This window comes from Crocuta crocuta, unplaced genomic scaffold (assembly GCF_008692635.1).
Source record: "Crocuta crocuta isolate KB4526 unplaced genomic scaffold, BGI_CrCroc_1.0 scaffold234, whole genome shotgun sequence".
Lineage (NCBI taxonomy): Eukaryota > Metazoa > Chordata > Mammalia > Carnivora > Hyaenidae > Crocuta > Crocuta crocuta.
In genome coordinates, this window is record NW_027529647.1 from 699,231 (window position 1) to 711,492 (window position 12,262).

The 12,262-nt window shown below is 56.3% G+C and overlaps 2 protein-coding genes across 7 annotated transcripts in view; one reads left to right on the top strand and one right to left on the bottom strand.

Annotated features, from left to right (window-relative positions):
- Nucleotides 1–10,101, top strand: part of ANKS3 (ankyrin repeat and sterile alpha motif domain containing 3) — a 28,642-nt gene extending 18,541 nt beyond the window's left edge. For 2 of the 6 annotated variants that reach the window (XM_077762498.1, XM_077762503.1), the window contains 11 exons: nt 769–927; nt 3,736–3,873; nt 4,455–4,564; nt 4,851–5,027; nt 7,121–7,245; nt 7,788–7,929; nt 8,412–8,584; nt 8,917–9,002; nt 9,318–9,401; nt 9,593–9,684; nt 9,757–10,101. In XM_077762498.1, coding sequence (XP_077618624.1) covers nt 769–927; nt 3,736–3,873; nt 4,455–4,564; nt 4,851–5,027; nt 7,121–7,245; nt 7,788–7,929; nt 8,412–8,584; nt 8,917–9,002; nt 9,318–9,401; nt 9,593–9,672 — 1,274 coding nt within the window. In that variant the 3' untranslated portion in view covers nt 9,673–9,684; nt 9,757–10,101. Of the gene's footprint in view, nt 1–768; nt 928–3,735; nt 3,874–4,454; nt 4,565–4,850; nt 5,028–7,120; nt 7,246–7,787; nt 7,930–8,411; nt 8,585–8,916; nt 9,003–9,317; nt 9,402–9,592; nt 9,685–9,756 lie in introns of those variants that run through there. The other 4 variants (XM_077762499.1, XM_077762500.1, XM_077762502.1 and 1 more) reach the window with 4 other exon arrangements.
- A 260-nt stretch (nt 10,102–10,361) lies between these two features.
- NUDT16L1 (nudix hydrolase 16 like 1) overlaps nt 10,362–12,262 on the bottom strand; it is a 2,692-nt gene continuing 791 nt past the window's right edge. The window contains 2 exon segments of the mRNA XM_077762509.1: nt 10,362–10,653; nt 11,490–11,712. Coding sequence (XP_077618635.1) covers nt 11,491–11,712 — 222 coding nt within the window. The 3' untranslated portion in view covers nt 10,362–10,653; nt 11,490.

Sequence of the window (12,262 nt, forward strand, 5' to 3'; positions counted from 1 at the left end):
GAGAGAGAGAGAGACAGCGTGAGCAGGGGAGGGTCAGAGAGAGAGGCAGTCACAGACTGAAACAGGCTCCATGCTCTGAGCTGGCAGTCAGCACAGAGCCCGACGCGGGGCTCGGACCCACGAACCGCGAGATCATGACCTAAGCGAAAGTCGGACGCTTAACCGACTAAGCCACCCAGGCGCCCCCCAAGAGTGAGGTCTTAACCAGGTGTCAGCCTTATGCCGATACATTCATGAGTTTTGCCTTGCAGGTGTGATGGGATCGGGGAACAGGAAAAGCTGTAAGATGTCAGTGGCTGTGAGCGCGCTGGGCTCTCGCGCTGTGACAGGCATGACGTGCGGTGCTTCCCCACACCTGGCACGCACCCTGCCATGTGCCACTTGCTTCCCAAATATGCGGCTTGACAATATACAGTTGTGAAGTTGTGAGTGATAGTGGCCTAGGTCTGTGAAGACACACTTGTTAAAAAATTCTGGAAACCCATACAGAAAGAGGAATAAGAACTAAGACCCTCCCTTCGTGACAGACTTGTTCAGTTCAGACTCCTGCTTTAGCAACTTGTTTTCTGCCCAGATGTCCCCGTGGCCCATCTGAGCAGTGGACCAGCCCATCATGGCATTTCTTTCAAGGGACGTCTTGGGAAACACATTTTTCTTCTTAATTTGTGAAGATCAATAATGATGATTATCTTCTAGCATGTACCATGAGGACTGGTAAATCAGTCCATCACTGAACAAAATGTCTTAATTCTGGTGTTTGACCCACAGAAAAATTTGAAGATTTAAGCTCTTCGGATGAATCCTGCCCTGTTCCCCAGAGACAGAGGCCCTGTCGGAAGAAGGGCCTCAGCATCCATGAGGGGCCGCGAGCCTTGGCCCGGATCACGGCCATCGGCCTTGGCGGCCAGGTGCAGCGGCCTTGCTGTGGTGAGTGCTCCCACTTCCTGGCGGCTCTGTGGCAGAGCCCCTTGCGAGGCCGGCCCGCCAGCAAGCGCCCGTTCTCAGCTTTCCGAGATGTGGGCCACTGGGTGGGAGCTGCAGCTGCGGAACCCGAGACGCTTACAGGGATAGAAAGGCACTGATGCTGGCTAGGTTCTGGGTTTTGGTTCATCCTTTGATTTTCCTTTCTGCTGGTTACAATTACAAATAGAACTTTCTCTTCAGCAGTGGAAACACAGCAAAGCTGGGATTTCATTCCACCGTGGTGGGGCAGCTAGTGCAGGAAAAATGTTCAAGTCCGGTGTCTGCCCCCATCACCAGCCAGAATTGGATGTGTCCCTGAATAGGCTCTTGCTCTCTTTTCTCCAAGTGCTGGGTTAGAGAATTCTTGGACGGTCCACTTGGTGGGTAGAACCCTGGCCCTGAGTTTATTCACGAATTGTTAGCTCCTCAAATTGAGCGCGGTGCTCTCGCGGAGTACAGGGGGTGCTGACGCTCCTGCTCTGGCCTCACCTCGTGATCGGTCTTAGTGTGAGTCATATCTTGTAGTTAAAGCTTCCTTTATTTTTAAGTTCATTTCATTTATTTTGAGAGAGCACACATGAGCAGGGGTGGAACAGACAGGGGAAGAGAGAGAGGAGAGAGGAGAGAGAGAGAGAGAGAATATCCCATCTAGCCTCTTCACTGTTAGCTGGAGCCTAGCTCAAGGGTCAGTCCCACAAACTGAGATCATGACCTGAGCCGAAACAAAGAGCCCCTTAACCTACTGAGCCATCCAGGTGCCCCAGTCTGGCTGGTCTAGCAGGCTGGGTGGATGGGCCCCTCTCCTGAGTGATCACTCCTAGGCTTGGAAACTAAACTTTTCCAGTCACAGGAGACCATGTTTGAGTAAAGAGTATACAGTAGCTTGATTCCCTTCTATTCACTTAGAGAGGAGTCTTGGCACTGGGCTGGGAGTTCTTGTGGAGTGGCAGTCTGGCACCTTCTCCCATTACCCACAGTAGGGTGGCTAACTGGGCCTCTGGGGAAGCCACCCCCCAGCTCTGGGCGGGTTGCTACAGGATGAGAGCACACCTCCTCTCTCCTTGGGCGAGCGGTGCTTTTACAGGCACAGAGCTCTGGGGCATTTGGCTGGGCCGTTCTCCTTGTGGAGTGGCAGTCTGTGTCTTCTGAGGAGTCCCTGCTACCTGTCCCACCTGAGGTGTGGTGGGGCCGTAGGAAGGACAGGTCTTACCTCGGGCGGGGGGTGGCAGTTAATCTGTGTTGCCATACAACCAATGCTTTTTAAAATGGAATTTGTTCAAGACACCAGAATAATCTGGCCCGGGCCCATTTACACACAGGTCTTTTGTATCCCACAGAGGCAGACAAACATTCACCAAAGAGCAATGCTAATTGTCCCTTAGTTGTGCCATTTATTATTCATGGTTTACCTTACACTTTGTGGTTTTTAAATTTTCTATAAGTGCATATTATTCTCTTTGCCAGCAAGGGAAAAACACTTTTTAAAAAACATTTATTTTATGAGAGCGAGCGAGCGAGCAGGTGAGGGGCAGAGAGAGAGGGAGAGAGAGAATCCCAAGCAGGCTCCACACTCAGGGCGGAGCCTGACACGGGGTTCAGTCCCACAACTGCAGGGTCACAACCTGAGCCAACATCAAGAGTCGGGGTGGGGCGCCTGGGTGGCTCGGTCAGTTAAGCGTCCAACTTCAGCTCAGGTCACAATCTCACAGTTCGTGGGTTTGAGCCCCACATCGGGCTCTGTGCTGACAGCTAGCTCAGAGCCTGGAGCCTGCTTCAGATTCTGTGTCTCCCTCTCTCTGACCCTCCCCTGCTCATGCTGTCTTTATCTCTCTCTCAAAACTAAATAATATATTAAAAAAAGAGTCGGGAGGCTTACCCAACTGAGGTACCCAGGTGCCCCGAAAACACACTTTTGAATGATAAATAGTATATGCTGATTTCTTTTTCTTTTTTTTGATGATTGTAAATCTTGATAACTTCAGAAAGGTGTGAAGAAGGAAATAAGTCACCCATGACACCACCAGCCAGTCTCTTCTCTACAACTAAATGTACTTTCTGTGGGGAAGAGGCAGGGGTCAAATTGGAATTAAACCCTCTGGTTTGTGTTGTCTTTTCTCCCTTTTTCTTGCAGGCAGGTGCACTCAGAGGTTATGTAACTTGGTGTTACTGTTGTTAATTTTTAGCCCAGGGCCTACCACCTTCCTGCTTAGCCAGGTCTCTTTGCTGGGGTTGACTGACCCAAGGAGGAGCCCCGGGATGTCTGTGTTGGAAAGTCACAGGGAATGTGAAGGCTGATGTGTTTGAGGTGACATTTCCCGCTAGTGTTGTAGTTTCCCTTTGGTTCCGGAATCTGTGAACAGAGCTGTTTCCTGCTTTGTCCACATGGAAAAGCAGCAGTGCGGTGTGATGAAACGGGCACCTGCCCTGACTCACGTGCAGTTGCTGGGGGACACAGATTGGTCTCCAGAGCTTCAGAATCCATTTCCGCTCCTGCAAACTGCACAGTTGTGTCCAGGTTACTGTGCTGAGTGGATGAGAGAAGGGCCAGTTAGATAGGAATTTTCTTTCAGCTCGCCTGCATCCTGGGCCTTCCCCCCACCATGCTTCCTCTTGGGTGGTTGAATTTGGAAGGAGGAACTTGCATCTTTTTTTTTTTTTTAATATTTTTATTTATTTCTACGAGAGAGAGAGAGACAGCGTGAGCAGGGGAGGGTCAGAGAGAGANTGCATCTTTGTGGTCATGTGGGTTTATGGCTCCCCTTCTGTCCACAGAGCAGGTGCCTCCACGGGGTTATGTCACCTTTAACAGCAGTGATGAGAACCCGCTGGAAGTGGGGGGCCTCTGCTACAGGGACGTCACCTCCCCCATCAATGACCGGGATGTGGAGAGCAGCAGCAGTAGCAGTCGGGGTATGTGCACCCTGCCTCCCTCCCCCGCCCCCCGCCGGCCAGGGGTTCACTTGGAGTTAGGAGGCCCTGTGTGCCGCCCCTCTCCAATTCCCCTCCACCCTGGGGAAGGAAAGAATGGAACGGTGGTGGGTCCGGCCAGTAGAGAACAATGGGGCAAAGGGTACAGAAGGGCACTGGTTCTTGTGAGGACAAGAAGCTGGCATGGAGACAGGTGAGGTGTGGCTTCTGGCCCAGTGTCTCTCCATGTGGCATCTGGGAGAGCCGTTTCAGACAAGGTTAGCGCCTTGACTGGGGAGCCATCAGGGAAATGTCTGTTACATTATCTGTCATTTATTCAGTAGCCGTTTACGGAGTGCCAAGTATGCCAAGCACTGTTCCAGATGCTTGGATTTATCAGTGAACAAAACAGGCAAAATGCCCATCCACATGTTAGGGTCCGAGGGCTTGGGCTGGGCAGCCGCGTGAAACAGAAGACAGCAGTGAGCTGTTTAAGGAGGTGGTGAGTGCAGTGGGCGTGGGGCTCTGGGGCGTCCCCCCGAGTGAGACCTGTGGTCAGGTGCTCTCGTCTTCGCGGTTTTCAGAAGAGCAGGCCTTCTGTGCCAACCTGGGGGTCGTGAGGCGCAGCAGCAGCAGTGAGGGCCTGACGAGGGCCCCGGGAGTCAGCAGTGAGGCCTCTCTGGAGAGCAACGAGGTGAAGCTTCTCCTTTCTTGATCTCCCGCCTCCCTCCCCTTTCTTGGTGGTGTGGGGGCTGCCTCCTTCAAGAGGGTAATCAATGCTACATGCACATCAGATGCAAAGTCCTGGCCGCCCTCCATGGATTTGGGCCACATGGACCATGGTGCAGGTCACCAGGGAAGCCTCTGGCTGGTGGGGGATTTTCACAGCTGGGGTTGTGGGGCAGAGAGTAGAGTGGATGCAGCTCACGTTAGCCGTGAGCCCCTCCGTGTTAACTCTGAACATAGCCTTCTCACCACAGGATTCGGATCATGCTTGTAAAAGCTCGGTTCGGAAGCAAACGAAAAGTTACATAAAGACCAAGAATCGTTACAGCAACAGTGACAGCCAGTGGCCTACCAGCACCGGGCCAGCTGGCGCAGCCTGCTCCCCGGGATCTGTTCCCCAGACAGAGAGGTCCCCTTATTCAGGACCCCAGGTGAGAGCAATCCATGAAAGTGATAATTACACACTTTTAGTGCTTCTTGAGGCTCTTACTGTGCGCTTAGGATGGGCTGGGCCCTGTTGAGAGAAAAATGTGGAGATGATTTCCACCCATGATCTGTGGAGCTGCTCAGGTTGAGAGGACTGCTAATGGCTACGAGTGCCAGGCGCAGGGTCTCTGTTCCATCCCTTTCCATAGGAGGGCTCTGTCTCTTCCCTTGTTTTCCATACTCGACTCAGCCTCCCTGAGCCTGGGGAGGAGAAAAACTGGACCGATCTTCCAGAGCTGCTGTCAGGAGTCAGTGAGGAGATGCATGCGAAGTGGAGATGAAGTGGCACTTAATGACAGCTGCCATCTCTGCCTCCCTTGCTGTGAGTCGCTGCGGCTTACCCAGCTTCTTAGGGGTTACAGGCACGGCCCAGCCGCCCCGTGGTCTGTTCATCAAGTTCCCCTGCCCTTTGTGGGCGTAAGTGGTACAAAGAAATCATTTCTTGCCATTTGTTTCAGTCACAGCTGTGCTGTTCACTAAAAGCAGGTGTGCTTGTTGCCTTCTCCTTGTGACCCCTCCAGGGAGCTGTGTCCAGCACCCGTGTTCCCAGGCTCACTGAGGGGCCACACCTTTCAATTACTTAAACGCTTTTCAGTGGGAGAGTGGGCGATGGGATCTTAAGGATGTTTTAGAAAATAGGTTGAGGAAATTGGCAGAGTGACAACATTTGAAAATGTACTCCTCCATTAAAGGCCACAAAAAACTGGCAGAAGTGATCAGAATCTGAATCAACCAAAGGCTTGGAGCAACTTGGAAATTTTTATTCAAGAGGAGTGGCTTTGTAGCGCTTTAACTTGGGCCCTGTTCCCATCCTTCCCCTGGCCCCAGTACCAAGGTAGCTGTGACAGCCACCACGGGGCAGAATGGAGTGGGGCTCGTTCAAGGTTTCATTTTCAAAGAATTTATTTATTTTGAGAGCATGAGTGCGCGAGCCAGGGAGGGGCAGAGAGAGAAAGATCTAAGTCTGTCCTGCACTGTCGGTGCAGAGCTGACACAGGGCTCCGAAACACAAACCTCTCAAACCGTCAGATCATGACATGAGCCGAAACCAAGAGTTGGACACTTAACTAAGTCACCAGGCGCCCCTAGACAAATACTTTCGATCAGCTTATTAAAATACGTTCAGTGAGCTAAAGGAAACCATATGTAGGTAGAGAATATCAACAAAGTGATAGAAATAAAAACAAATAGGAAGCGTATAGATGAAAAGTATAATCACTGAAATGAAAGCTTCACAAGGGCTCAAGAGCAGATTGAAGCACACGGGACCCACAAAGGTGACCTAGATCAAGTGAGATCATCGCGTCTGAGAAGAATGAACAAAAACCTAGGAGACACCACTAAGCAGCCAACACACGTAATGATGTTCCAGAAGGGGGGCAAGAGCATAAAAAAAAATGTTTATAAAATAGCCAGACCTTCCCAGATTTGATCAGATGCATGAATCTGCACGTCCAGGAAGCTGTATGAACTCTTAAGTAGGTTAGTCTCAGAGCTACGCCTAAATCTATCATCATCTGTCCAAAAACACAAGGAGAATCTTGAAGGGAGCAGGAGAGAAGTGAGTCTTTATACAAGGAACACCTGTCAGATTAACCACTAGTTTTCCATCAGAAACCATGGGGCCTAGAGGGCATTTGATGATAGAGTCAGAGTAATGGAAGAAACCAGCCAACCAAGAATGCTGTATCCAGGCAGAAACTATCCTTCAGAAGGGAGGGAGAAGTGAAGACCGTCACAGGTAAAGAGACTGAAGAGTGTGTTGCCCGCACACCTGCCCTACGGGAACAGGAACCGTGTCCAGGCTGAAAGGACAGGGCACTGGCCGCAGGGACACGGGCAGGGGCGGGTGGCTCTGGACTACAAGCTCTGCCTGAGGGCGCAGAGAGGAGGGGCTGCAGTCAGAGGTGACGCACCAGAGAACTTGGGGGTCCACAGGGCTGGCCCGGCTTAGACGCGTGTGGCGGCAGGATCTGTGCCGCAGCACCGCCTTTGCGGGCCCCCCTCCTCTGACCTGTTCCGCTCTTCGGCCCTTCAGGACCTCGCCACGCTGCTGGAGCAGATCGGGTGTCTCAAGTACCTGCAGGTGTTCGAGGAGCAAGACGTGGACCTCCGCATTTTCCTGACCCTCACCGAGAGCGACCTGAAGGAAATCGGCATCACGTGAGTGCCGAGGGGCCTTTGTGGCCACGACCCCCTCGGTTCCACCAAGCGTGAAGGGGCCGCTTGGCTCCGGACTCCCCAGTGCGGGGAGGGGACCGCCTGCCCCGTCTGGACGTCCGCTCGCTCTCTGCAGCCAGCTGTCCTCTCTCTGGTCCTCCGGCTGCATCGAGCTTAGGTGCTGAAGGCCTGGGTCCCCTGGCAGACACTGCTGTGATAAGGGCACCCGGACATTTTCTGCCGTTCGCTTTTGACAGCTTCCCGAGGGGGCAGGGAGGCCATTCACAGCCTGGCCCCGGCAGGCCTGAGCTCCCCGTTCAGTGGGGACAGCTACCAGGCAGGGGAAGGAAACGGGCAGGCAGGGCGGGCCAGCCCCTGCTGTGGTCACTTCTTAAGATCATTTGTTTCTGTCATCTGTCCCAGGGTCTGGGGGCCACTGTCTCCTTTCAAAGCTGGGATCTTTCCTAGGGGACCATCTTGGTGGAAGGATGGTCCGCAGCACCTCCACACACAGCAGGTCCGCGTTCTCTCGTTCACTCCTGCAGGCTGTTTGGGCCTAAGAGGAAGATGACCTCTGCCATCGCCCGCTGGCACAGCAGTGCCCGGCCCCCCAGCGATGCCCTGGAGCTGGCCTATGCCGACCGGCTTGAAGCTGAGATGCAGGAGCTCGCCATCCAGCTGCACAAAGTATGTGGTGAGCGGGGGAGGGACGTGGAGACCCACCTGCAGAGAAGGACACATTGTGGAGAGCCGTGGGGACGGATGGCCAGGGTCAGCAGGGAGCAGCAGCCAGGGCGGGTGGTGGGGCGGAAAGGGCAGAAAGCGCTACTGCCTGTGTGTAAAACGGGAGATGCAGAGCCAGGCCCCCAGGAAGAAGGCTCAGAAAGGCAGGGGACGTTGGACAGGAGGTCACCTGCCAGAGGAGAGGGTGAGGGCAGAGCACACGCAGCTGGCATGGACGTCACAGGGCGTGAGGGTAGGGACCCAAAGCAGGGGGCGCCCCAAGGTGGACACCGGCACAGGAGAGCAGGAGCTGAGAGCCAGTGGTCGTGGCAGAGACAGGACTGGGGTTGAGGGGACCCAGCACGAGTGGCCCTGGCCTTGCATCCCCCCTGCTCAGCTGCCCGCCCGCCCCCCACCCACCCTACCTCCTGCCTCTCTGGCTGCAGCGCTGTGAGGAGGTGGAGGCCATGCGAGGCCAGGTGTCCCAGGAGCAGGAGCTGCGGGCGGTGGTGGAGAGCTTCCTCCTGGAGCAGGACGGGGCGCGGAAGGACGTGCACGCCCAGCTGCAGGAGACCCGGGCCCTGGCCCGCGACGCTGCTCTCGTCTTGGACCAGCTGCGGTGAGTGGGCATCTGAGCCGCCCCCAGGCCGGACCCTGACTCCACCAGATTCTTCAACCAAGTGGTGGTTCTTAAGGCCTCCTGGGGTCAGTCACCGCCACCCTCCATTTCAGTCTGGCTGTCCCTTTCCGCAGGGCAGACCCAAGCATCTGCACACGGCGTGCAGGTCTTCCCTCAGAGCTTATCTCTGAAGGTGCCTAGTGTGCGTGCCTGCCATGAAGGCAGAGCCCCACTGACACTCAGGGAGCTGGGGTCCCTGTTGCCCCGCTGCGGCCGGGGAAGACCCTCTCCCAGGCCTCTCCCTCATTCGCACTTGGCCTTGTGTCTGGCAGAGCCTGTCAAGCCGAGTTGTCTGCCAGAGTGAAGCAGGAGTCGTCCACCCGAGGGCCCCCTCTGGGCCCACCCCTCCCCACGGCTGGTAAGAACCGTGTCCTCCCAGAGTTACCACACTATGGTAGCCGAAGTCCCTTGTGACTTCTGCAGCTGGGGCCACCCCAGGGCCAAGCCTCACTGTCAGCCGGGGACCCTCACAGTTTCACTCCTGAGGCTGGACCCAGACTGCCCTCTCCCCACCGTCAGTGCTTTGGAAAAACAGGCGACCACATTTTGATATAATAGTGTCACACAGGTACTGACAGTGGGTGGGTCCCCTGGTCGGAACAGCTCAGGACAAAGTGGCAGGGCCTGTGGGGACCACACAAGCCCCAGGCCCACCTAGCCCTCTGCCCCACAGACTCCAAAGGCTGGCAGGCTTCCCTGCAGGCTCTGAGCCTCCCTGAGCTGTCAGGAGCATTGGAGGATCGAGTCCAGGAAATGGGTGAGTCTCTCAGCCAGTGGCCTCACCCCCACCCAGGGGCCAAAAGTGGGTAAACGGGAACCCTTGCCTGGTCAGCTCAGACCCCCGAGTCAGCCGTACCATAGCCCGCTGTCGTCAAGGTCACGTTTCTAGGCACCTCCCCCCCTCTCTCCCACACTCACAAAGCAGCAACTAACTGCTCCCGTCCTCAGGGCGAGTGCTATGCTCAGTGACCCAGAGCTTGGAGAAGCTGCAAGCGCTGAACGGGAAGGAGAACTGGCGGGAGCCTTAGCTGGGAGGGACGGTGAGTGTCCGCCAGCCCAGGACCCAGGCCGGAGAGCAGGGGGCACCGGGCAGCAGCGAGCGCCCACTTCAGTCTTCCCTTTCCCTTCTCAGAATCTGACGTTGGGTGACTGATCCACCCTGAAGCTGTGTGCCTGGAAGACAGGAGGGCAGTGAGCAAGCGGCTGCAGCAGGCCGGCCCGAGCGGGGGCCGCAGCGTCCGGCCCCCGGAGCAGCTGGCGGAGGCAGGACAGGGCCGTGAGGCCCACGCAGAGGCGGCCCGAGGGCCTCTTGCCCAGAACCAGGGGGGAAGGCCCGGAGCAGGCAGGGCCACGGGGAGAGAGTGGGTCCCCATACACCGCAGGTGCCACACTGAAAGGACTGGGCGCCTGGGTAGCGGAGGTCATTTGCTGGAAAATAAAATTTAAGATCTGGTGAAGGGCTCAGTTCTGGTCCCACGACATGCAGTCCTGGCTGACAAACCGTGCTGTGACCCTGCCCCATTCAGTAGCCCACTGGGACCCAGCCCCCTCTGCCGGGACGGAGACCGCCACGCTCCGAGCAGGGCCGACTGGGTGCCTTCTGTTCTGTCCATCCCCTGGGGCTAGAGCCACCTGTGCGCGGAGCCCCCTCGGTTCTACCCAAGCAATCTGAAGAGTGTTGCGCGCGGCCCTGGTGCCCCAGGAAATAAGAGAGGAACAAGGTACAGGTATTTTATTTACAGAACGAAGGGCCTTTGCCCACACGTGCTGGCCACTTCATTGAGGCTCTAAGGTGGAAAAGACGCTCAGGCTGGGCCAGAGCACGGCTCTCCTTACCAGGCCACATAGGCGCTGTGGAAACTTGGTTAGCTTCACTGAGGAGTTTCCAGACATAGGGCCACGGGCGACTGCCAGTGGTGACCTGCCCATCTGTGGTGGCTCTCCGGTTGTCATTCTGCACACACGGCCAGTGCCTCCATACCACATCCCGGAGCTGCCTATGGACTGTGCTGGGAATGGAGAAAGGGAGGCTTGCAAAGCAAAGGGCAGCGAGCTTGGCCCAGGTGTGGCTAGAAGCCCCTGACCAGGCCCAGGGAGGTCCGAGGGGGCAGTGCCGCAGCAACCACAGAGAAGTGGACAGAGGCCTGGATCATCAGCTCTGTGCTGATTGGAGCCCAGCACTTGGGCTTGGCTCCCAGCCTTAGGTCCCTGGACAGTGGGAAAAGGGGGCCCCTCATGCACCCAGCCCTGGGCCTGGGACCAAACCCAGAGAACAAACAGAGCAGCCAAGAATGGACTTCGCTGTCCTCCTTTCAACAACTCCACCTACAGCTGGGCTTCATGGCCCCAACTAAACTTGGGGACCAGAGCCCAATGGGTTTAAAGGGGCCTTGAAGCCTCCCCCCTGTTGACACACCACAGAAGACAAAGCTAATCACCACCACCGGAGTTCACAGTACTGAGCCAGCTCTTCCCTCGGCCCTGGGAGGCTGCTGACAGGTCTCCGAGGCATCCTCCCCAAGCAGAAACGAACTTCTCAGTGGGGTGTGTGCACCCACCCGGGTACCTGGGTGATCCCGCCACCAACCTGTGTGTCTCCCGTGGGGGAGGGTTTGGGCCTTAGGGTAGGAGAGAATGTCCTGAGCCTGGAGAGCCAGGTCCAGTGCAAGCAGGCCGCCTCCTGACCCGCGGGGGCTGGGCTCCCACTAGCTCAGCCACCACCCAGGGGCTGTTTGGGGTGGTGGAGAGGACGAGCTGCCCGCTTGTCCCATCTCGCCATAACCCCAGGAGTTCAGGGCACGGACAGAACCAAGGGAGGGCAGTAGACACACAGCATAGACTCAACCTCAGGAGGAAGATGGGAGGAGCTTCTCCAGGGCTTTCTTCTGCTTCTCGGTGGCAGCAGCCAGAGCCTCAGCCAGCTTCTCCTCGGGCATCATGTTGAGCACCTTGAGGGCGAAGAGCAGCTGGTACTTGGCAGTGCTGGTAAAGGCGTTGCTCAGGAAGTTGGGAAAGCCACCAACTCGGTCTTTTTGGGTATAAAGCGGGACCCGCACAAGCCCCAGCACCTGCATGGAGAGGAGACCGGAGTGGGACTGGGCCCCCAAACCGACGGTGCAGCCCTAGCAGGAGGGGCCCTGGAGCTGCCCGGGCAAGGGCAGCCAGGTTGCAAAGGACACAATGGGAGACCCAGGCAGGGTCTGGTGAGGCGCAAGCCAGCAGCACCCTTGGAGCAGTACAGCCTCTACTCCCCCAAGCAAGTTTCAAAGCTGACCCCATGCATCTTCCACCCTCTGCGTCTTCTAATTCCAGCCCCTATCCGCTGGCAGGAAGCCCCCCCCCGCCGAGTTCACACCCCATGCTCCCCCTTCCTTCCACTCGTGAATCCCAAAGATCCCAAGCGTGACTCTCCCAGTTCCTCCAGAGTATAAATAAAACCCACAAACCAGTTAAGAACCTTCATCACCCCAACCATGAGATCCCGGCCCTTGAACCCAGCCCTATTTTCCCACCTCCCCAGAAGGCACCACCCTATCCCATCCCCCCACCAATCCCACTCCCCACTCCCAGGATTGGCAATGGCAGGCAGCAAGGCAGATGGAACACAGCCCTGTGGGA